The sequence below is a fragment of the Apteryx mantelli genome, chromosome 26 (genome assembly GCF_036417845.1).
Source record: "Apteryx mantelli isolate bAptMan1 chromosome 26, bAptMan1.hap1, whole genome shotgun sequence".
NCBI classification, from domain to species: domain Eukaryota; kingdom Metazoa; phylum Chordata; class Aves; order Apterygiformes; family Apterygidae; genus Apteryx; species Apteryx mantelli.
The window spans coordinates 5,011,815-5,035,526 of NC_090003.1; the positions used below are offsets into that span (position 1 = coordinate 5,011,815).

Sequence of the window (23,712 nt, forward strand, 5' to 3'; positions counted from 1 at the left end):
GACAGCTCAGTCACTTAGCCCACCCCTCTGCAGCCTCTCCTGCATCCGAGGGCTCAGGGCTTTTTACTCTGGCCAAAGCCGAGCCTGTGCTTTGTTCGCCCGAGGGAAGGCAGGGTGTCCGCACGGGCTGAGGACTGTCGGGCATGTGCAGGGATGCAAGCGGCTCCGGTGCTCCGCAGAGCGGTTCCCAAGGTGGCTCCCGTAACTGCCTGGTGCCCCCTTTAGGCGCTACATGGGATCCTGCAGCCGAGCTGGATTTAGCCATGCTTCCTCCACAATCGAGGGCAAAACCTATCAGCAGTTCTCCAGTTCAGGCAGGAACCAGTAGATCCTGGTACCGCAAACACTTCTCCCCTCAGGACACCACTCAAGCCCCAGGACAAGGCAGCAGCATGGGACAAAAGCATCCACTAATGTGGAGGCTGCTTCAGGACTAGGTTTTGGGTTTTCCCCTCTTTGCATTCACGTAACTGCACAAACGCCAGCCCCTTTTAGAAAGTAAAATGGCAGCAGGTTCTCTTGAGCATAGATATCAGTGCAGAAATGCTCCTGCGCCGCTAAAGCCCAGAAACAGCAGACAGGCAGGTATCATGGAGCTGTAAAAGCACAACATGCGGTGCACACAACAGGCCCCAGTTCAAGAAGGACCAGGGGCTCCCTCAGCTATCTGTAGCGCACAGCTCAGCATCAGAGAACTGCACCGCCCTGAAGAGGTCTGGGGACAATTTGTTATTGCTTGAAGCTGCTACCCACAGGTCCTTATGGCAATGCCCTGATGAAACCCTCATCACGTGAGCGTATACTGCGTATAGAAGAGGTTCTCTCCCTTTCAGCAAGTCCTCCCTCACTTTTCCATGGCAGATCTGATTTCAACCAGTGAAGGATCAGATTAATCCTTGGTGATGTAAATACAGTTACTTTCAGCAGATGATACCTGATACTATGGATGAACCTGTCCCACTGACTTCAGCATTGGTCTGCTGAGCTGTCTTTACAGCACCTTTCGTTCACCTGCATATTGTAGTAGTCCCTAAAAACACAGGGCATTTAATTCTCACAAAGGTGAAAGGTCATTAACATCAGCTCACATCATGTCTGCCTGTAGCAACTTCTGCACAAACTTTCAAAATCTAACATTATCAATGCTCAACCAAATCCCGCAACATCATCTTGCTGCTTCAGACCTCATCAGCAAATGGCCTACACCGCAAAGCTTCCCTGCATTAAACCAACACTCTTTCCCCTTGCTTCACACTGTGATCCAAACGAGACTTATTCTGGGGTTTCTGAACATTTAGACTGACATGAACTCTTGAAGCAAAGGAAGAAAAGGACCCCCCCTCCATTGCAAAATACACAGCAGCAATGCTGCAGCTAATTCACTGCAGTAAACAGACGCTGAGCCCCCACAGGTAACTACAGAAGGCATCGTCATTTACAGACGACTGAGAATAGATGCATGCACAGACACGGTAGGACCAAGGGTCTGTAGGTCCCCCCTAGCACCATCTGTATTCCCTGCATGATAGACACGTGACACTGCAGCCCATACATCCTCCACACACACACACACACACACACAGGAGTTAAGCAAAGTCTTACAAGACTCTCATTAAGTGGCATATGCAGCCCCTTGTCTTCCCATCCGTAAAGGCCTGTACCTCCATGGCTGGGCACTGCCATGCTGTTAGCCAGCTGGTAGAGACGCTGCTGCTGCTGCTCTTCAAACGTGCTGTGTTCATTCAGTGCTGACATCATGCGTCTGTAGTGCTCCTCTGGGGTCATCTGAGTCACCGAGTCCTCAAGCAGAGGTGTGTGGGAGTTTTCTGAAGAGCAGAAAGATTTGGGTTTTTTTTCCACAAAAAAATACTATAGGCAATCAGAGGTACATGGACAGGGCAAAAGAATCAGAAAAGAGGGGTGGAGGCAGTCAGCACAATCTCCCACAACTATCTCGTACACACTGAACTTGATGTACCAAGCTGTCAAACCCAGCTACCTTCATGGTCTGGGATGTACCGCTATATGGAGTGAATACACACCCACCACTCACTAAACCTCCAAATGTGCAAACCATTTATATACAGAAAAGCGCCACAGCGCACACCAGTGCATGCATACACACACAAGTTTTTCCTTGCATCTAGCACAGACATATACACTTTAGCCTAAACAATAAACCAAGAACTCATGAACTTTTTTTTTTTTTTTAAGCCCAAAGCATTGCATTACGATGACACAAAATTGCAGGCAAGCTCATTATCCCAACAGGGGCAAAGAGGACAGGAAGGCTGAAAGACTTAACTGCGTTCTCACCCTTTCACCTTAGGGGATGCGAGTTCTTTTTTCAACTAATACCTAAGCAGACAAGCACCTCTCCCCTCCATGTTTCCAACACAGCTCAGAGCAGACAGCTAGAGACACAATAACGTGACCTGTCACTAGAGAGATGTTCAAGCACCTACTGTAGGTGATGCCGAGAACTGCACGACAGACAGCGATGACAGTGCACCCGACAGCCCACCTCTCGGAGGGAAGTCACGGAAGCAGGCTGTTTCAGATCCGTGTATACGGCTAGGCACCCTGTGGCCGTTACAATTACGCCCAGCGTCCCTTCCTTTCCATCTTCCCGGCATGACTGCACGGTGCAGGACTGAGGCTCGCTGAGGAACGAAGGCCCTGCCTGCTCCCTGGGCACTAAGGATCCCAAACTAGCAACCAGGGAGAGAAAACCACAGCAGCTCTGTGTTTACTGTAAGCAGAACTCAGAGTAATTACCGTTTCTCCGCCTTGGCGGTTGCAGCTCTAACACTATTTTATCGTGGATCTTCCCCACGGGCAAAACCTTTTCATTACTCGCAGAGGAACTCCCAATAACTATTTAAACAGGCAGAAGGGGAGGGAGGCAGCGGTGAGGGCTCACGCTACACTACAGTCACAAGACCCCCTTACGGCACGCACCCCAGATTCTCACTTCTTAATCCACCTCGTTTCTCAGTCTGAGTCCTTCAGGCCCATGGCAGGTGGCTGCGCGGCCAGGATGGCTCCAAAGTCAAGGCGGCAGCTCTCAGCACAGGCCACTTATTTTACACCAGGGTCAGCACTGCAATGAACGTGCACGCACTGGACACCTCGCTGGGAAAAGAGCTTTGGATCTCTCTCAGGTGAGAAAGGGGCCCCAAGCCAGCTATGACAAAGTCCGCAGCAAAAACAAGTGCTCTCCGAGGGACTTTGGTCCCTCCAGCGCAGGTCAGCAGCAGATCTCAGCAAGGATTCTCACTCACCCTAGCAATTCATGGCTGTATCTGCAATCACCGATACCACTGATGCCCACCGCAGTGACACACGTCTGTATCTTAGGGTGCCCAGACCTCCTGTGCACTCGCAGGTTCGCAGCCTGCTTCAGGCTAGCAGGCATCAGGAGCCGGACCCCCACCCTGTGCTGTGTGCATCACTTACAAACCTGACCCGGAGCAGGAAGGCTGGATGATATACTGTGTCCCCCCGGATACCCATGCCAGCACCAACCGCTTCAGTTCTCTTCTGACGATCTTAACCAAACGTCTAAGAAACAAAGCTGTATGCCACAGTCCCGACTTAGGAAAAATCAATGAGTTGGGTTTTTTTTTCCACAGCTGCGTCATTAGAGAGAAAAAAAGCAGGGGGAGGGGAGTTAATAACGCTGAATTACCATAAGCTCTATCCGATCAGCCTCAGAGCAGATTCCAGGTCCAAAGAGGGGGGAGACTGGGGGTGGCAAGGGCAGGCTAAGAGGAAGGAGGAGTCTGCAGAGAAAGGCTGGATTTCCACACTTAAAACTTGAAGATTTCACATGACTCAGCCAGCGATAATTCCAGCTCTGCTGAAGCTTTTCTGTCTGCTTTTGTCATTACCGGGGTAATGCGGGAGACTGATCTCGCCAAATCTCTTCCAGCCGCCAGGTGTGAAAGGGACCGCGGCCCGGCGGCTCGCAAGGCGCTCAGAGCCGAGGCGGCGTCCGCCTCCGCCGCCCTCGGCGTGCCTCCCCGCCGCGGCTCCCCGCGCCTCCTCGCCGCTCCACCAACACCGCAGCGCCCAGAGGAGGCGTTTTGCAAAACCACGTCTTGGGCAGTCCCCCAGGGCACAGAGGGCCTGTACCTGCTCCCACCACTTTCACCCGTGTGGGCTTGGGGGGCAGTGAGGCTGCTGCCAACTTCAGTTTTAGCAGGAATGGGACCAAATATTGTCTCCTATTTGGACAGTTGCCAAATCAAACAAGATGTGGATCCAGACAGCCCCTGCTCCCAGCAAAAATTGACAGAGGCTGGATCTGAATTGCTCAGCTGCAGTCCAGCTCCAGTTCTGCTCTACTTCATTAACCAAAGCTGCAGTAAGATTTTGTTTTGTTTTAAATGATCTACAATAGCAAAGAAAAAAGAATGGTAGAAAGAGCAGCGTATGAGGTCATCAGCCCACCCCAGAGGGCCAGCGCAACATTGTTCCCTACCGTGGATTTTCCAGCACTTAGTCCAGCCTAGTTTTAAATCTTCCCAAGTGATGAGGCTTCTACCAGATTTATTTTTCAGCAGTTCAAATAGGAACAGAAATATTCTTACTGATTTTCTCTTTTCGCAATCTTCAGTTTTATTCCATGTCTCAAGGTATCGCAGAAACAGATCTCCAGACATGCTGTTGCCACGGGAGTGAGGGTTTTCACTTGGGGAATTGTCTCCCAGGGAGAAAGCTTCCTCCGTGACCTGCCAGCGCAGCCCTCGCTCGGAGCCTCCGATACGCTCGCATTTCCATATTAGACGCGAGAACGTTCTGCTCCGTTTGACAGCAGCGCTGGCGCGGCCCTGCTTCCACCGAGATAGGGCTCTCCTTTGATCTCGGGCGCGCAGGCTGCGAGCGCTGGGGAGGGGGGAAGGGAAGGTTACCGCTTCCCTGCTGGAAGGGCTTCCAGCCCTACAGGTGTTTTTTCACTCCATCGGGGAGAGGGAGTGATTTACTCGGCTGCCTCCGTTCTCCTCGCCTCGTCAGGCGCGGCGGCGGCGCGAGATGCGCCGCGGGGTCACTTCTGCTCTTCTGAAGGCTGCTCTGGAGACAACGCGGCCGTGCCCCGGGCAGGAGCTGTATCCAGGGCCAGCAGGGGATGGGAAGAGGGAGCCTCCCCGCCCTGGGCTGAACGCCTCCGCGGAGGAGCGGCGCCCGGCGAGGCACAGCGCGAGGGCAGGGGGAAAGGAGGGGTGCGCCGCGGGCAGACCCCAGGCAAGACCTGCCTCCTACCGGCGCGTGGCCTGGGGCTGCAGAGGCTCCCCATGAAACTCCAGCCAGCCCTCCTTTCCCTTTCCACTTCGAAACCCCAAACTGCGCTTACAACCCCTGGGCCCCAGCCACACTCAGGGCTCTAGCGCAGGTTCAGGCAGCTACAGCACCGCTCTGCACCAGCGGTTCCCAAATTCCAGGCAGCTAATCACCAGGGTCCCGGGATGCTCGAAGAGGGCTTGTCAAGCAAGAGACCCTTCTGTTTCCAACCACCACCTCGCAGCACAGAGCTGGGAACACAGGGATCGCTCTCCTCTGTCCCTCCGCAGCGCCGGTACCACGGGAACGCTGCCTGGCTGCCAGCAGGACGGGAAGTCACCTAGGAGCTCTCAGCTGCAAGATGCTCTCAGCTGTTTGGGGCTCAAGACACAGAAACACCAGCTTTAGCCCTGCCTCCCCCCCTTCTCACGGCGGGGGGGTAGATAAAGGCCTCAAAAGCATACGAGATTCTGCCCGTGTTCCCCTCCCTCTCGTGAGGGTGTGCTGGCACCAGCACAACCTGAGCTTCAAACACCTGCCACGGTGCTGCAGAGAGCAGCCCCATGATTTCACAGAATAAAAAACAGGTAACATGGGGATTATAAAAAGGTCCAGCTTGGAAATTCCATGCCGTCTCACACTGCTTTAAAGGGTAGGGAAGGCTTTCTGAGAAAAAAAGTGGGAGCAGAAAATGAAAGTTCGCTTTTATTCAGGGCTTCCAGGGAACACCTCTCCAAATGAGTCAGGGGAATCCGAGTCATTCAGAGCTAAAAAGCAGGATTTAAACCCCGAGTGCACTGGGCAAAGCCAAGGGTTGTTTCTTATCTGCCTCACACTGCCTTCAACCCACTCAAGTAAACAAAAATGGTGGCAAGGACAGGGGAAAGGAACAGAATGGGATGGCTAGACCCTGCTGCTCCAATGGCAAAAACACTGATTTGTGCAAGTCTGGGCCCTTTACTAGGGTGAATCCAAAAACAATAGTTTGGTTTCAGACAGCGTGATTAACGTTTCACCCATTCTCAGCCAGGCCACATAGGTTGCTGTTACCCGGATTCATTTTCTAAGTATGGACTTTTACGGACCAGGTGATCTTTAAAGGTTCCTTCCAACCTCAACCATTCTGTATGCATCGTCTTGGAATTACCAAGAACATGGACCAGCAGAAACAGGAAAGCAGACAGCAGGTGCATCGACTGTGTTACAGGAGTCCTATGCTCCTATATAACAAATGCATTTCAAAATCCAGGGAAGCATCCCGCTGGAACACACCTGTACATCTGCTAGAAACTTTGACAATAACAGGAAAAGGACAGATGAATAATTCAAGGAAAACGGGCAAAGAGTAGTAGTATATAGCGTACCTCTTCACACCTTTCAGAAAAGCCCAGTAAAAAAACCAAGGTGCTCCTAATTGGAATAATTAGTTAACAGGCACAAGAGGATTATGTGAAAGAAAAGGTCTAGTATGTTCTTAGGTAGTGTTAGCAGCATTATACAAAGTGACACTAGTATTCAACATCCTTTCAAAACATGTTGCCTTTCAGATCATGATTTGGGGGCAAGGAGTCAGGAACCGACTATACAAAGGAACATAACGTAAAGTTAGGATGTAATACAAGACCCTGCAATAAATCTTATGTATCATGATATGGGTACTTATTTTAAGAAAACTTCAGGACAAACTGCTGCATACAACTGCCCTTTGGGATTCCCTGGACTGGTTAATAGAGTATATACCTTGAAGAGTCTCAGCTGCTGGACTCCAAACCCATGAAACAGGATCTAGCTTCAGGCAGCCAGCCTGCTTTCTTTTTTTCTTTTCTTTTCTTTTTTTTTTTTTAAGAGGACAAAAGAGTGCAGGTTAGGCAACAGTGATCGAGGTGAGCACTATTGACAGCTAATTAGTTTGAACTTAACAACAAAGCCTCTAAGTGAACGGCCTGCAAAACCTCATTTGCGCAACCTCGGAGACAAACTCATTAACTGCAGGCTCCATTACCCACTCCACTTCACCGGTCGTAAAGAAAGTTTTAAAATCATGTTTATAGGAAGGAACCATAAAACAAATCAGGAGGTTAAAAAAAACTCTAAAAAAAGAAACCTTCTGCAGATTCCATCTCTATAGGAACAGTGCCATAAATGCATACAGAACAACTAGGCAGCCTTATTCTCCCTGCTAAGCTTCCCTTTTTCCTTTTAAAGGAACAGATGCCAACATGATAAGCCTGCGTATATTTTTTATATTAAACATCTAATCAAGACATTCTGCCTGAAAAGTAGAAACACCCCTAAGATCTACCTCAAAAGCTGCAGCTTGCTTTATAAATCATAATATAATTATTCTAATTAAGAGGCAAATCCCTGCCTGCACTACAAGCTTCTCTCCGATTAGATAAAGAAAGCATAGTGCACTGGTAGCCTTCCTCATGCACCCTCGGAGCCGGATACTTAGAGCTCCCACACCGCAGCCTCTTGCGACCCTCCCTTCACTCCCTCCCTCATTTCAATTAAGTTCCACTGTTAAGAAAAGAGGAAAAGGGGAAGGGGATGGGGGAGGGAGAAGCAGCACTTACCCTTCGGGGACTCGCTTCGGGCTTTCTTGCTTTCTAAAGGACACTCACTGCTGCTGTTGGGAGAACATACTCTTCTCTTGCCTAAAATTTCATCTAGAAGAGAGACGAGAAACCTGAGTATCAGATAAGGCTGTACTTTCCTCTTTGCAGAATCAACCAGAGAGACTTAGATATTTTGCTTCTCTCACTCATACACAAACACACACACATACATTACAGGCAGAGGAAAAAAAATTAAAGTAAGAAAAATCATCATCTTGAGAGCCTTGATCTGCTTTCCTAATCATGCAGTCCAAAAGCACATAATGACTATTCACACACTGATCAATGCAATGTTTTAAAGCTATAAATTCTGAATCCAGTTGATTTCCGTACTGAGTTTCATCATTTGTTCTGTTGCCTTTTGTCCCCCTGGTGTTTCCACTCCTTTCATGCCCTGATGCAAAGCAACTGGGGGAGAGAAAGAGGAGGAAAAAAACAACACACACACACACACACACACAAAAAAAAAGCACAACACAGATCTCTGAATCTTCCTACCACACACTCTCTCTCTCGCTCGCTCTCTCCCTCCCTCCCTCTCTCTCTCCTCTTGAAAACCTCAAGGTCCTTAGCAATCTTCCCTCTCTAAATTGTACGGAAACGCTCAAGCCTTTTGCATTAGTGGAGCCCTACAAACCAACACAAAATATCTAATATACAATTACAGCATCCCCAAACAGATTTAAAATCAATATCCTCCCATAATAATGCTGGGGAAACTGAAAGCATGATGTTGCATATGGGCAGGAAGGAAGAGACTGTTTGTCACTGCAAGCATCAAATTCTCATCTATCAAGGGCTTGTTAAAGATGCAGCATTTAAAAAAAAATACTCACAAACAAGTACCATATTTGAGCGAAAATATGTTGCACCTGCCTATGTGTCAATATGCATGCAAAGCTTCTGCAATTTGCCCAATGTGTGTTAGTCAAGAAAGGTTACAAAACCCCTCGGTGCTATTTATCAGAGCAACAAAATTGTTTCTGTTCCAGGTGACATTTTAAGCCAAGCAACTGTCCTTCATACTCAGAGTCACTCCACATTACTTCAAACTCAGCTAAGCAAGCCCAGGTTCCTGCCTTGGCATTGTATTCATCAAGACATCCAGGATACGGATCTGGAGCTGACACAGTCTGAGCAGTGCCGAGAACAGACAGCTAAGGTGCGGAGGCAGAGCCTGCCAGGCAATGCCTTTATGCAAAGAGCAGTTCTGGAACTCTGCAAAGTTGCAAGTGGCATTTCAAGGTTTTAAAGAGCACAAGCTGCCTCCGATCTTATCTTGCCATGACCTTGTCACCCAGGCTGTTAACAAAGCTAGCACTCAGAGACAACTGCAGAGGTTTGCAACCGTCCATAAGCAAAAACCAAAGCAAATACAACAAAACAGCAGCAATTGGAAATCAGATGGGAAAGGGTGGACTCAGTCAGTGATAGCACTTAAGTTTTCAAAGTACTTCACATTCCAAGTGTTGAGTCAGCCTTTCAGTTCAATTTGAATTTTATCAACCCTCTTGCCTCAATTTACCCATTAAGTGACTTCTCCAAAGCCACAGGCAGTATCAGCTTGGCAAGCCAGGATGAGAGCTAGGAAGTACCTGGCCACACAGCACAGAGTCACAAGCTGCCTCCCCACGGAACTCTTCATTCTTCATGTCGATTTTCCTTGAAATGTTAGTCTTATGCTGCAAACCCTCAGTGCTGGAGGCCAAGATCATATATCCTTCTCAGAAGTGTTCTCATCCGGGATTTGCGGTTTTGAAACAACAAAGTCCCATTGCTCTGCTTACCCCTCCCAGCCTGGGCAGGAGGCAGCAAAACCCATCAAGGCTTGTTCTTCAAGGCAGAAGAGACTCCATGGAGGAACTGAACAGTGAGGTGTGCCAGTCTGCCGGTCATACCGCAGGGAAAGGTCTGAGCTGTTTCTCAGTCAAGATTTGAACTTGGCCCTTCAGAGACCTCTACATTAGCTTGTTAACCTCTCGGGGGATCTGCAGCATCTTCCTTCCAGCATCTCACATTCATGTTGTACCAAAGCACCAAATCACACACACTGGGTTAGTATTTGTGTTGCCCCCCAGAAGTTTTTACGGCAGTCAGATCATGAAATGAAAATTTTCCTCTCATCTTTGTTAAGGTAAAGTCTTGGGATGTGTCAGAGACTGCCCCTGCCCCTAAAAGTTTGGGGACTAAATTGACATAAAAGATACTAAGCAAGGAAAAAGGAATAATTACCATCAGTAGCCCGAATTGAAGCACAAAGATCTAACAATCTGCCCAAAATTTACAGAGTCAATAGGAAAGCATGAGACTGAACAGCAGTCTTTTGAAATCTAGCCCGGTCTTATAAGCCAGTCCTTCCTCTTCGCGTTCCTAGCCGTAAAGCAGGGAAGAGACAAGTGCACAGTTTCATCAGTTACTTACTAACCTCACAGATGCTGGGGTACCACCTAACTGGCAATGTATTTGTACTGCAGGACCAATCCTTTCCTCACTACAACTTAAACCACACGCACAGTTTTGGCATACCACTTGCACCCGGTGAACACAGACCCTTTTACAGGACCTTATACTCCAGATTCATCCCTCTGTTCCCAAAGGCTGTTCATCCACTCATTCTTTGAACTCACACACAAACAACCAGGACAGGGGCTGAAGGGGTAGGGAAGGGAGCATCCACAGTCCCTCTTCCCCAGACTTCGCAGCAGCAGCAGCAGCAAAACCAAATACGTTTTGCAGATGAGCTGGCAGAGCAGCTTCTGGCTGCCTTACCAACCTTACAGAAGCAGGCTGTGCATTGAGAGTATATTGCTAATCACAGGAAGCCAAATGATAGGCGTTTGCTCTGCCCATGCACCTATAAAAGGCAACACCCCACCTTCAGGCAGAAGCATGGGAAGGGAGAGGATCAGCTGGGGGAGGCTGTTTGTTTTTCTTTTAATCCCTGCTTCTGCCTCCTCTCTCCTGCTTTCTACAAGGCATTTCAATTGAAAAGAAGCCAAATCAGGGTAGTTTTTTAATATTAAAGCTGAAAATGAAAGACATTATCAGTAGAACAATAATGTTATGAAGCTAAGCCATGGCAACAAGGCAAGAAAGGAGAGCTAGTGCTAGAGGAAGCCCTGAGCATACTGATCACTTTCTGACACCAGCGCAACACAGCCCTGACCACACACACACCCTCCGCCGGGCTCCCAGGGGCCCCAGATACTGCGTTACATCCAAGGCTCCCGCCGGCCTGACGATGCAGTGCAGAGAGCAATCCGGAGAACTTTTGGGAAGTGAAGTCAAATGTTTTCCCCGAAGATCCAGCCTGCCCAGAAATCAAAATGAGTTTTATTCCCCTCTGCCCTAGGAAGAGAAAGTCTAGTTCTCACCTGCTGCACTTCTACAGTGAAGAACAACTAGAAACAGACCAGGAAAGTAGGTCAGCTGGAGGAGGACAGCACTTCTGCCCCCACAGAGAAGTATCGCTCACAGGCTTTGCAACCATAAAGGAGAACGAAAGTAGATGTGACACCACAGAGCTAGTCTGGCTAGAAGGAAGGGCAGCGTGGGTTTTGTCTGATCAGAGCCGACTTTGGACAGAATGATTACAGGCCACAGGTAGAAGTGTCACCTCCTGTACTGCCTCTAATCCTGGGTCTCCCAGCACTCTGCGGAGCTGGCAGAGCTTAACAGTCATGTTCACAAATACATCTAAGGATCCCGAGTCTTACCATTGAAGAGGGGACTTGGAAGTCTAAGCCAGCTAGGCCAAATAGAAAACTTATCTCTAGGTTTTCCCAAAGAGCGAGGGACTTTATCTCCACTCATTGCCAGGGAATCTGCAGCAGAGAAGACGCACCAAAGACACCCATTGCATCAACTGCAGGGTGAGAATTCAGCCCATGCGCCAGTGACTGACCACAGGGTTTCACGTGGAGAAGGGAAGCAGACAGCTATGAGAAGGTCACAAATTTTTCCCCCTCACAATGTTGTTAAATGAGCAGACTACAGGGTGAGTCCCAGTTATGGCTGAGGGACCACACCAAGCTCTTCTTAGTGTAGCACAGTGTTATGCTACAGACACTAATAACAGGAAGAGATCAAGACCTATCTCACACTCCCTATCCATATCATTGGTTTTGCTGTGAAAGCCTCTTGGACCCAGAAGTCTAGAGTAAACACAGAATTGAGCCAAGTTACATGGGAAATCACCCAGGCTCTGATAGCCAACATCTAACAAAGGAAAAAACTCCTTTTTTCGCCCTCTTCCACATTATTTTAAGAGGAGGAAAACATCTTCCCTTGCTCTGAACCCCCTCCCACCAAACTTAAACCCAGGAGACAACAGTTCCCACTGACCAGTTTGAAGTGTCTTGGCAGCATCTCAGTTTATTCAGCTCTCCCCTTTCCTTTGGCACAAATACGCTGCTGCCGGAGGAGCTGCTCTGCTCAAACAGCCCTGGTGCTCCAGTTCTGCTGCTCCAGCCCTGCCGCTCAGTCTGTTCCCGTACTGAACGCGACAGGTTTGCAGGGACCCTAGAGACTTACTTCACTAGTGATGGGCTTGTGCCTTTGCCCTGATTTTAAGAAGCAGCACCAGCTTGCTGAGTCCCAGAAGGCCCAGGGCTGCTCACAACAAAGGTTGGCGTATGAGGGGCCACGCAGTGGCCGCATAGCAACGTGGAGTCTGGCTGCTCTTCGGCTCCATCCTTTGCCAGCAGGAATCAATGGAACAAAGGGAGAGTGAAGCACAAGGTCATGGGAACAACGGGCCATAATTTAACTGAGGGCAGCGAGAACGGAAAAAAACAGTTGGGGGAGCTGGGGGAAGGGAAGCAGTGGGCTTCTGGAACTTGGGATCCTAGAACAATACAGCTGTGTGCCATCCCCTGGGGAAGGGTTAGTTCTAGCAAGGAAGGGAGAGATACTGCTGGAGCTCAGCAAAGCTGACCTCGGAACAACAGCAAAGCAAAGAGAGCATCCTCCACCCAGCACGTCAGCTTAATGGCTTTACGGACATGGCAGGCAGTTGACTTCAAACCTTAGCTATTGCTCTGGGTTATCTCCTTGATCCTTCATGCCCCCACATCTCTGTCTATTGGCTATCATTTAGATTTAGATTGCAAGGGCAGGGCAGGAAGCATCTTTTCGCTAGGTGTTATACCAGTCTTACTAGTAAGAACGTTTGAAAAGGCAAACTGTGCACTCCTCACTCAGGACTGTCCATAGTCTAAACCAAGGTCTCTGCAAATGTTCAGCTGGAATATCCCTTCCCTAAGCACTACTCTTCAAGCTTCCCTTGACAAGCAACTCTTGGAAACAGGAAGAAAAAAAGGAACAAAGGGGAGCAAGGAATGGGACAAGCTAATGGTCTCTTACTATAAAGCAGGGAGGATGCAACATACCAAGTAGCCAAAGGTTTTCCTCTTTCCTGGTCACTTTGAGAGAACTTGACCTTGGCAGACTTGTCCATTCACTCCTCTCAATAGCAGGCAAGGACTCCAATAGGCAAGAGTCAATGGTTGTCACTCACTGATCTCAACACACTACACAGAAAGCAACACCACAGAGGTAGGCCTCATGTCACTAACTACTTCCTACACGTGGGTTAACTGAGGCCAACATCAAAGTTGTGGGAGCAAGACAGCAGCTGAGTAGAAGGACTCCACATGTATAACAAATCAACCATCCTTTCCTAGGCTTGAGAAGGAGCCTGCATCTCATTTCTCGGCTATAACTACTAGGCCATCTGCCTTTCCTCCTACCATGCAAGCAGTATCCCGCTACTTCCCACCTCCTTGTGCTCATTCAATTTGTCTAGCTAGAGTCCTAAAGGGACTATCCAGTATTTCAGTTCCCAAGGAATGCAACAGAGGGAGGTGCAGGTTATGCTGGAGCCATCCACCAATCTGTCTGTAATGAGGCTGTTTATTAGAGAAGGTGCACAAACATCCCCTCGTCTCTCAGGTTCCTACAAAATTCATTTTTACAGCATGCACAGAGCCATAAAAAGGTGGTAAATATTCATAGTAAGAAAAACACTCATGGAGAGGATATACTGCATTTAAGAGAGATCTGGATTCATTTTATATGCTGCACAGAGGCTTTTTAGCAACTGCAAACTTGTGAATCCCTGCTCTCTCTCAGGAAAGATTTAAAGAACGAGGCTGGAAGGGTGGGCCGGAAGTTCAGGCCTTCTGGGGACTCCTTCTAGCTCTAGAAGGGAGCGAGTTCTAGCGGGTAGGGCAGGAGGAGGGGGAAGGTTTGTTATATGAGAAGGCTTAACCTCAGTTCCAATAAGGATCACGTGTCTCCTTGAGGGGCCACAACCCTCTCTGGAAGAGGTTGTTTGGCCTCAGTTTATCTATCCGAGAAATTATATCATCATCCCATTCTTGCCATATCAGTTTGAGCAGGAACTGGTATTCACAAAGAGCTTGGAGACAGAGAGAGGAAAAGGGATCTTGGCAAGGCAGAGCACCATCAGGTAAAGCACCCCAACTAGACGAGGGCCTCTGCATCCCAGTTGCTCTCCCCCTTCCTGTGCTGCTCCCATTGATAAGTCTAGCATCGATGTCTCTTCTTCCCAGCTTTGTACTCTTTGATGACCCTACCAAACCTGCGATAAAAAGCTATGAAAACTGGCACCTTTCCTGTGACATAGACACCCTCCCTTGGCACTGGGAAGGGTCCCACACCACCCAACCATGCCAAAAGGCAGACATGGCAATGTGGCAGGAACACCACTTGCATTTCCCAGGGGGGTCCTAGCTGCCGTCTTCCGCGTGTGGCCTGTGCCAGCAACCCGATATTCCTTTCAATGCCCTGGATGGCCACTTCACCTCCTCTGACTGCTCCATGGACAAGCCTCCCAACATCTCTTTAGAAAAGCGCATGCTAAAGATAGTGATTTCTGACAGAGTTGCTGGTCGAACTGTACCCACAGCACCATTTAAATGTCCAATTGCACTCATTCAGTCCCTGAAAAAAAAGGCACTCCTCCAGCCCGTGACAGCTTTGACAGCCAGACTCCTTAATTCCTTTTTCTTATTCCCTTAATCTGTCATCTTTATCAGGCTGGGGAAGTGCCAGGCAGCATGCAGGAGCCCCGGCCCCGATCAATCTCCACATTACAGCTGACAGAATGGTGCTAATAACTTATTGATCTAATGTTTGCCAAGCCCCACCGGGGCTGAAAGGCTGCCATTGATTGGCTTGAGGGAAGGAGCCTCTCAGCTGAGAGCAGAGCGGAAAGCCTTCCAACTGTCTTCTTCCCGAGGAGCTCGGAGATGGAGGGAGGGTAGGAAAGGGAGAGCAGAGAGGAGGACAAGGGAACTTGAGAGGAGAGGAAAAGAAATGAAAAGGAAGAAGGGTGCACGTGTGAGAGGGAGCTTAAGCATGGGAACGGAAGGGGGGAAAAAAGAGTTTGAGAATGAAAGAAATGGAAGGAAGAGGTCAAAGACAGAGCAGGAAAGAGGAGAAAAGCAAACAGAAGGAAATGGAAACAGAAGGGTAACGCAGAGCTGAAAACTTAATAAAACAGGCAGACATCCCTCCTCTTACCCACAGAGAAGGGTTAACAAACTCTTCCCAACCCGGAGCCCTCCACCCTAGGACAGCTGCTCCCAAGTCCGTTCATGTCTGAGTGTGCAAAGCATGCAGCACAACCGGCTCCCCTGACCAGGTCTGATACCACAAGCTGGTGTTTGGGGACAGGGCATCTGTAGGACAGATTCCTGTTTAATTTATGAGCCGGTTCTCCACAGCCATGCGCTTGCAGCTTAACCCCTGAGCCTCCCTCCCCACCCAGCCCCTTCTGCTCTTCTTTCCACCAAAGAGCCTAATAACCTCAGAAAATTATCACGCACGCTTAGCGCTGGGAGAGGGGTTGAGGATCTTTTCTGGGCTCCCACGGGGAAACCTGGGCTCACCTGTACATGCAAAGAGACAGCAGGAGAAAAACACACGCCCTTTCACAAAGGATAGCAATGGCTATCGTCTCCTCTCCCATCCACTCGAGGTCAGCCCAGGACAGGCCGGTTTTTCCAGAGAGTACAGGTGCTGGAGCAGGGCTCTAAGGCAGGGACTGACCCGACAGGGCTTCAGGAAGCGGCAGTCACGGTCACGCACTGCCCTGGCAGGTTCCTCTGCCTCGGGACTCTAACTGCACAGTGCTCACTGCGGTGACGTCCACCTTCCGGCTGGGCTCCTCTAGCTATGCCCATCAGAGAGGCTGGGGCAGCGGCTTAGAAACTGCTCCCTGAGGTCACCATTTGCACATCTCTTCTCCCACAGCTCCCTTTCCCACTGCCACCCCCTTTCTCTCCAGGCAGGCTTCTCCCTCACTTTCACCAGAAACCTCATGAAACTGCTTGGAAGAAACAGGGAGCAGAGCAGCAGCTCAGCGCCTGCTGCCCGGGCATCTAATCCCTGTGCAAGACTTCCAGCTATGTTTGGGGTGGGCGGGGGGTGGGCAGAGCATTGCTCCTGCCGTGCAGCGAGCGCAAAGGCTAGGCTTCGGGGGAGTAAACGCGCAGCACCCAAGCCTGGTAACGCCGAGCTACGCACACACGCTGGAGCAGGAGCGGCGGCGAAACCTCGGCTCCGAACAAGCGACTTGACTCGGGGCAGAGTCAGGAGCAGCGACTCCCTCCCTCCCCTCCCTCCCCGCGCTCCCACCCCGCTGCAAGCAAGAGTGGACAAGTCAGGTGCCACATTACAATCCGTACTGGATTTCTATATATAACATCAGGGAGATGTCACCGCACCAATGATTTGTTTTCAGCTCTTTACTAGCTGCCTGTAAGACACCTGGGAAAGGGGGAGGGGGAAGGGGTTATTTTTGGAAGCAGGAAAATCTTGCTCCTTCTCAAGCTGCAAGAAAAGGATGACAGAGTTGGTGTTCACCTTGGTTGCAAAGCCACAACATGTACCAGCTGTGAGTTTGGTGGCTCACCCAACTCCCAGAGAAGCGGCTCACTGTCCTGACCGTGGCCAGCCTGCCCTGTTCACTGCAGGTGCAGAGAAGGCCCAGCTGCTTAAGCTGCACGGGTGAACCCTGCCATGCCGCAGCGCTCCCTTCCTAAAAGTGAGGTAGACGCAGCTTGAAACACAGCACTGACTTTTCCCAAAGGGGCTGGCAGAGGCACCTTACCTGACCCCTCCTGCCACAAGCAGGCTTCAAATCCTGACCAAGAGCAGGGCACTAAACTAACTGCCTTGGCCCCTCCTTCTCCTGCTGACAAAGCCAGGAATAAAACCTTAACGCTCACACCAGTAAAATTCAACACACTAACCTAAGCCACACATGCAGTTGCAGGACGCAGCAAAAGGAAATGCCAAGTGTTCCCATGCTGAGCTTTCCCATTCTTCCTTCATCTCCCAAGACCTCAGTCTGTACCACAAAAGGATGCTGGTTGCCTCCCATCCCAGTGGGCCTCAGAAGAAACAAAAATGAACCTAAAGAGAGAAGAATGAAAGGACAGCCCCCCAGATCCAAGCCAACAGGATGAACGGCAGTGACAGAGCCCAGACCCTCACGCTGCCTAGGTAAGCAACTGTCCTTCACTGCAAAGCATGCACACAGAGGTGGCTGGGCTTACAGCTCCCAGATGCCCATTTGGTGCTGATTTTCTGCTCAATTTAAGGCAGCAATTCAATAAAGGCTGCTGCTTTTTTGTTGTTGTTGCTTTGCTTTGTTAAGTGAAAACATGCCTGCGTTCTAGCTCATTATCACACGCTCAGAAAACAGGCGTTCACTGTGATTCTGTCTCTAATCATTAGCTCTAACATCCCTGATCCCAATTCTTTTTTGCCCCCAATATTAACTTCTCCTTAGCAGATGAAGGCTCTAGGTTTCAGTGTAAAGCCAAACAAAGTCATCGGGAAGCCCCCCATGGCAGGCACACTGAGTTCAGGGCCCAAAGAAAGCAAAACAACTAGTCTGACCAGCTACAGATCCATGCGCGTGAGCTACAACTGCATGCCTTGTCAAGAAAAACTCTGAGACCAGCTTTTACATGTGAATCTGATCACAGAAGGTATTTGAGAAGAGAGAAAGGAGAAATTAGTGTGTTTTTTTTTTGCAGGAGAGAAGTGATTTAGGTGCTTGGGAGCAGAACCTAGTGCAAAATACATTTTCAAATCCTAAAGCAGCGTGCAAAGCGCATACGCACATAAGGGAGAAGGCACCGGTACCTTCTCTGTGAGCCATGGTCCCCGCAAGGCCTCTTCCGCCCTCCTCGACTCCGCGCGTGCCCTGGCAGACTGCATTAACCAAACTGGATAGAGGGGATTGGACTTGTTTACAGACACACCACTAGCTGCTTAAAGGGGCTCTAAACCCATGTTTGATGTGCAAACTGCCAGCTTTGCTGCCGCACCTTTGTCAAGCAGCCCTGGCTCCGCTCATCCTCGTGTGCGTGCGCGTCTCTCCCTCGATTAAGATTAAAAGCGCCTTGTGCCATCATCTGCTCTCAAGGTAAGCTCCTCTGGAGGGCCAGGGCTGCACCCTGCCTGCCGCCTCGCCTTTATCCGATCCATTTGGAAACGACTTTTGTACTCTCATGAGGCTCACCGCCTGCCCTCCCCTACCACACGCACGCTCTCCCCGAGGCATTTCAAGTACTTGCTCACCTTTGCAGGTGTGGTTAAGCCTCTAACAGAATCTCACCAATGCAGGCGGCCTCTCTGTGTTCCCAAGGAAGCAGAGACCCCCATGTGTGTACCTTCCCTTTCCTCCTCCTCTTGGGTTATTATATCCCCATCGTGGCTGCAATTTAATTAGCACCAAGACAAGCATTCTCCAGAACATCACTACATGGGAAAGACACAACAGAAAATCAAGTCTGCAGGGTCAAGAGAGGAGAAAGCATCCAAGTCTCCCAGATAAACTGGCCTGGGAGCTCTGAGAATCACCAAAGCTCGTTCTTCCCGGTAGGCTCCCCGTGTGTTCCCCCCTGCTGCAGTCCTGCAGACTGCCAGCGCTCAGGTGAAGTAGCTCACCTCTCCCTCTCCTGCAAAGGGAGTATCTCTGCCCAAGAGCCAACCCTACCTCTCAGCAACTGGATTAGTTAGCTCTAAATTAAAAAAATAAAAAATAAAATAAAAATCAGGTCCAAAACTGGCCAGAGCAGTAGGAGATTCAACTTAGCAGCCGGATAGAAGCCCAATGTAGACATAACCTAGACTTCAAACGAGGAGCTGGATACCATTTTGATCAATGAAGAGCAACAGAGCTGGCAGAGAAGCAAGTGCCCTTCCTTTACTCTACGTTCCCTGATCCTCCAGAAGAATTTACTGCTCTTTAGGTCGGTGTTGGAATTAACAAACATTTGCCCACTTGAAATTTTCATAAATTCATTTTCATATTTGGTAAACAGACATTTATCCAGGGGTTATAGAAACCAGTGTTCTCTATTTTGCAAGCACAAGCACCTCCAGTCACAGACAGAGGAAGAGAAAGCAGCAGTGGCAGAAATTCGCCACCCTTACAAGTCTAAGAACATGATACTGTAAACGCTCAACCCAGATGAGACGGAAAGAACAGAGTCAGAGGCAAGGAATATGATGGCACAGATGGGTAAATCCTAAACCATAACTAAGATGGATTTCATCAGCCAGTTAAGAATTCAAAGTTACAAACAGGACAGCTCTTCCCTGAAACCCGGGACCCCTGGGACCTAAGGAAATCCAAGTGCATCAGTGATAATAATTGTCATAAATCTGTAGTGCTGCAAAACAGGCCCAACACATGCAAGTCTGCTCCATGATTAAGAGATCTCTATAATATCTTAAGGTCCCCGGTGGACCCAGAACAGCGAGATACAGCTAACATGCATCAAACACATAAGAATATCTCAATCATTACCACAGCCAACGGTGGCTCTGAAGCCAATCGATAGGGCAATTAGATTTTATCAGCACACGCCTCTCAGCCATGTACTTCTGCTGTCCTTGCAAAAGCCTCAGTTACCCCTGCCAGTTCTGGGGCTCCAGATGTCTTACTGAAAAGCACTGGCTGAAGAGATTTTTGCTTTTTTGTAATTCTTTGCCGTTGGTGGGTTTTGTTTTTTTTTATTTCCTTTAGAGGCCCAATATCAGGGGTCACTTCAAACAAGAGCTAAGCTGTCAGCAATTCTTATCCAGACCCCTTGCTTCGGTACACACACCAGCACGGGGGAAACCCCCGCACAAACCTCTCATACTCTGAATCTCTAGAATTTGGCTTCAACCCACATCTTTCCTACTCTCACAGTGGAAAAACAGAGAGGTCTAGCAGAGAGAGAAGGGAGGACAACACAGTAAACAGAGAGCTCTGTTGTTCAGTCAACATTTATTCTACGATCCTAGCAAAGTTTTGTTTGCCTTTCTGTGCCTTGATCAACTCATGCACCTCTACAATGTACCCGAAAACTGGTGGAAGGCATTACAAACCTTGCCCAACATTTCTGATGAAGTATCACTCTCTGGCAACATAGCAATACCTCCCTTTCCCCCCTTTATCACTGCAGGCTAGCAATAGCACAGACCTTTCATTTTTGACGATGAACATATTTTCAAAGCATTGTAGCTCTCAGATTTGCTAGTCCTGATTTCTGCAGATGCTAAACTTGTCAACACATCAGTCACTGCACTGGTTTTAATCACACCTAGGTGATCAAACAGATATCATTATCATTTGTCTCTACTAACTCCAGGTTCTTTGTCACTCTGTGGGCCTTGCAAGATCCAAAATTCAGTGACTTCTTTGGTCCCAGCTATTCCAAGCCCCAAGGCTGCATCTCCTCTAGGCTTAGTGTTCCAAACAGTCAGCCCTCCACACCGTCCCAAGGTGGGTTATTAAACCCTCTGGTCAGGTCCAAACGCTATCCGAGCCTTATGGGGCCCAGTAATTTTCTAAGTTCTTCATCTTCTGCTGTCTCAAACTGAGCTCTTCAGTCTCTCTGTTTCCCAAACTATCATCATCACTACAAAGTGACTTGTTTTCACTTAAAAATTAACTGCAAGCCTTCCAAAGGTAATAACGCCAGCGCTGCTCTTTCAACCACAGGCCTTATATGTTCCAGCAATACATCAGTCTTTCAAGCCCCTTTTGACCTGAACATCCCCAGCTCTAGCCTGAACCCTGCCTCTAGTCTCACCCATATCCCAGAACTCACAAGAGCACCAGAGGTAACTGTAAGCCATTATCTTCCATTAGTTTCAGCCTCCTTTTGCATTTCAAAGACCATTCAGGATCCAGTAATATTTCTAATTTTCCAGTCCATGCTGTTCTAAACCATAGCACTACCTCTGATCCTAGCCTTAACTATAAATCAAGCAACTCTCTCACAGAATTAATCATAAACCATCCAGCTCTGCCAACTGCAACCCCCTTAGTCCCATGGGTCCTGCAATAAACAAATCTCTTCCATTCATGTTATCCCTGCTCTCAATCCTCTCCTTAGCATCCACCATAGCCAAAAAGCCACATATTCTTCTGAATCAAGCTTTAGTAGTCTGCACTCACCTCTCATCCTGCATTCGTAGAATTTGCAGTTTGAGCTGCAGAACAGCCTCTGGAGTGTTTAGTCATTACTGGCTGGGATCACATGCCTAATTTCAAATCATAAATACTAAACCAGCAATGGAAAACATTTAGCATCAGATTCCAACTTACTTTTAAAGTACTGCAGCTTATAGTCATGAGTGACATGTGAGAGTTTTAACAGATCTGCATCAGCATCTTTTATTCACCACTGTCCATCTCCAAATGCCCTTCTGAGGGTGGGATTCTCATGACCTAAACATTTATGCTTGAAGGTATTCAACGCAAACAGCAGAGGACTGTGAGTACATTTCTTTTCCCCTTGTTGCTGTAATTAAGCAGTTTAAGCAACAGCCAGTTTTTTAGACTAACCCAGCACTAATTCTCTTAAAATTATTTATGCAGCAATTAGTTACAGCATTCTCCCCTTCCACCTTGCCGGTAAAAATAAACAAAACCAACACATAAAACCAATAATCAGCATCAGCTAGAAATCCCAGCACACTGTTTCTGTTCCCTTGACTTCCATGTCCAGGCGGTGGTGGCATAGGTACCAGCTCAGCACACGTTCCAAAGTCAGAGCTGGCAGGCTCTGTGTAGACTTTGGCAAAGTAGTTTTCCCTTAATCAAACAAGCACGTAGAGTGAACCAACTCCAGACAGCCGGGGAAAGTCAGAGTTAAGTTGTCCCTGGGGAGATGCGACAATGCCGCCTCCCCCTTTAGCTACCCAATCTCCCCACCACCACCCCACCCACTCTTCTTAGACACACCAAATCTATCATGTCCCAAAAGGCTCTGTCACTTCCTTGGTGGCCTCTTGTGCAGATGAGTCCTCTTCTATTTCATTGCGGTCAGAGCCAGAGCACTGCTTTCTCCACTGCTACATGTGTGTGCACTGCCTATGCTTTACATTTCTTACTGTTTCTTATGGTTCAGAAGCAATCCAGAAAACCTCAAAAATTCTAGCAAATAAGAATGAAGGCTTCTACCTCTAACCTTTTCTACTGCTTAACACTGATGCGAATAAAAAGCATCCTTTACATTTCTGGAACACTAAGGATCTCAAAGCATTTCAGCAGCACTGATAAAGCCCAGCAGTCTCTCTGTGAAGCAAACAACATCAAAACACTTTTAACGTAAGGGGTCAACTGAGACATACAGATTCAAGTAAACGATTTGGTCAGCAACACACGAAACTGAGCAGAATAGCCAAAAATAAAACCCAGGAGACTGCATCTCCACATCCTCCTCTAACTTCTTGCACCAGATTTCATACAGAAGAACTTACCTCCCAGGTCAGTTTGGCTCTTACTCACAGCTATGTAGAAAAAGGGGCTGCAGAGATAAGTTAGCAAAGAGAATAGGGAGATCCAGCTGTGGAAGCAAAGAGGGGGAGCTGCCCATGGCTGCTTTATAAACATATCACAAATCCCCCAGTTCAGCAAAACACTAAAACGGGACTGAACACTTCACTGCAACAGCAGCCACACCAGTACAGGTTTCACTGCAGTCAGGAACTACATTTCTAGAAAGCAGGTCAAGCCCCAGGCAAAAGGCAAAGCAGGTGCCTGTACTGTTCCTGAATATCCTCCACAGACGTTCTCCAGGTGTATTAGACCTGGTGTTCACTTCACACCTGGGTTAAGTTACACCATCAACAGAAATGACTTGCAAGAACATATGCACAAAAGCACACCCATACAGATTTTCAGGAAAGGCCTATATTAAGATGCACAGAGAGATCCAATTCTGATTTGGAAGAACAGGGATCATTCTTATAAAAAATAATATTACTCCCAGTTCTCCTCAAATTTTATTTATTCTCAAAAACAAGTCATAGATTCTGCAAACAAGCAGATCTCTACAGATCTCTACCAGTGCCTCACCTGTTGACTGATGCATATCTACCACCAAAGCATCCCTGCCCATAGCTCCCTTACTGACATCCAGAGAGGCACAGTGCACAAACCAAAAGGAGCATCTTTGGTTTCATCAGGTCAAGTAAGCTGAAGCCAGGTGAACTTCCAAAAAAGGTCAGGTAACAGTACAAAGCCAAACAAACATACTTACAGAGCAGTTGGCAGGCACAGAGGCAATGTGGGGAACCTCTGATTAATGAAATTACAAATCAAACCATGCTCTCTGCAAGGCCTTTCTGCTTCAGTGGACACTAACCCTGGGGACATTTCACTTCTTTGCTGGAGCAATCTTCTTTGCCAGTAGTTTAACACAGACCGATAGATTTGAAAATAAAGCAGGGCTGAGATCTCAAAAGACTGCACCACTTTCACATCACC

At 48.5% G+C, this 23,712-nt stretch overlaps 1 protein-coding gene across 4 annotated transcripts in view; it reads right to left on the minus strand.

The window, feature by feature from the left end:
- Positions 1-23,712, minus strand: part of SAMD11 (sterile alpha motif domain containing 11) — a 139,790-nt gene that overhangs the window by 30,143 nt on the left and 85,935 nt on the right. For all 4 annotated transcript variants that reach the window (XM_067311204.1, XM_067311207.1, XM_067311206.1 and 1 more), the window contains 2 exons: positions 7,860-7,952; positions 1,662-1,826 (listed from right to left, as the gene is read on the minus strand). In XM_067311204.1, coding sequence (XP_067167305.1) covers positions 1,662-1,826; positions 7,860-7,952 — 258 coding nt within the window. The remainder of the gene's footprint in view (positions 1-1,661; positions 1,827-7,859; positions 7,953-23,712) is intronic.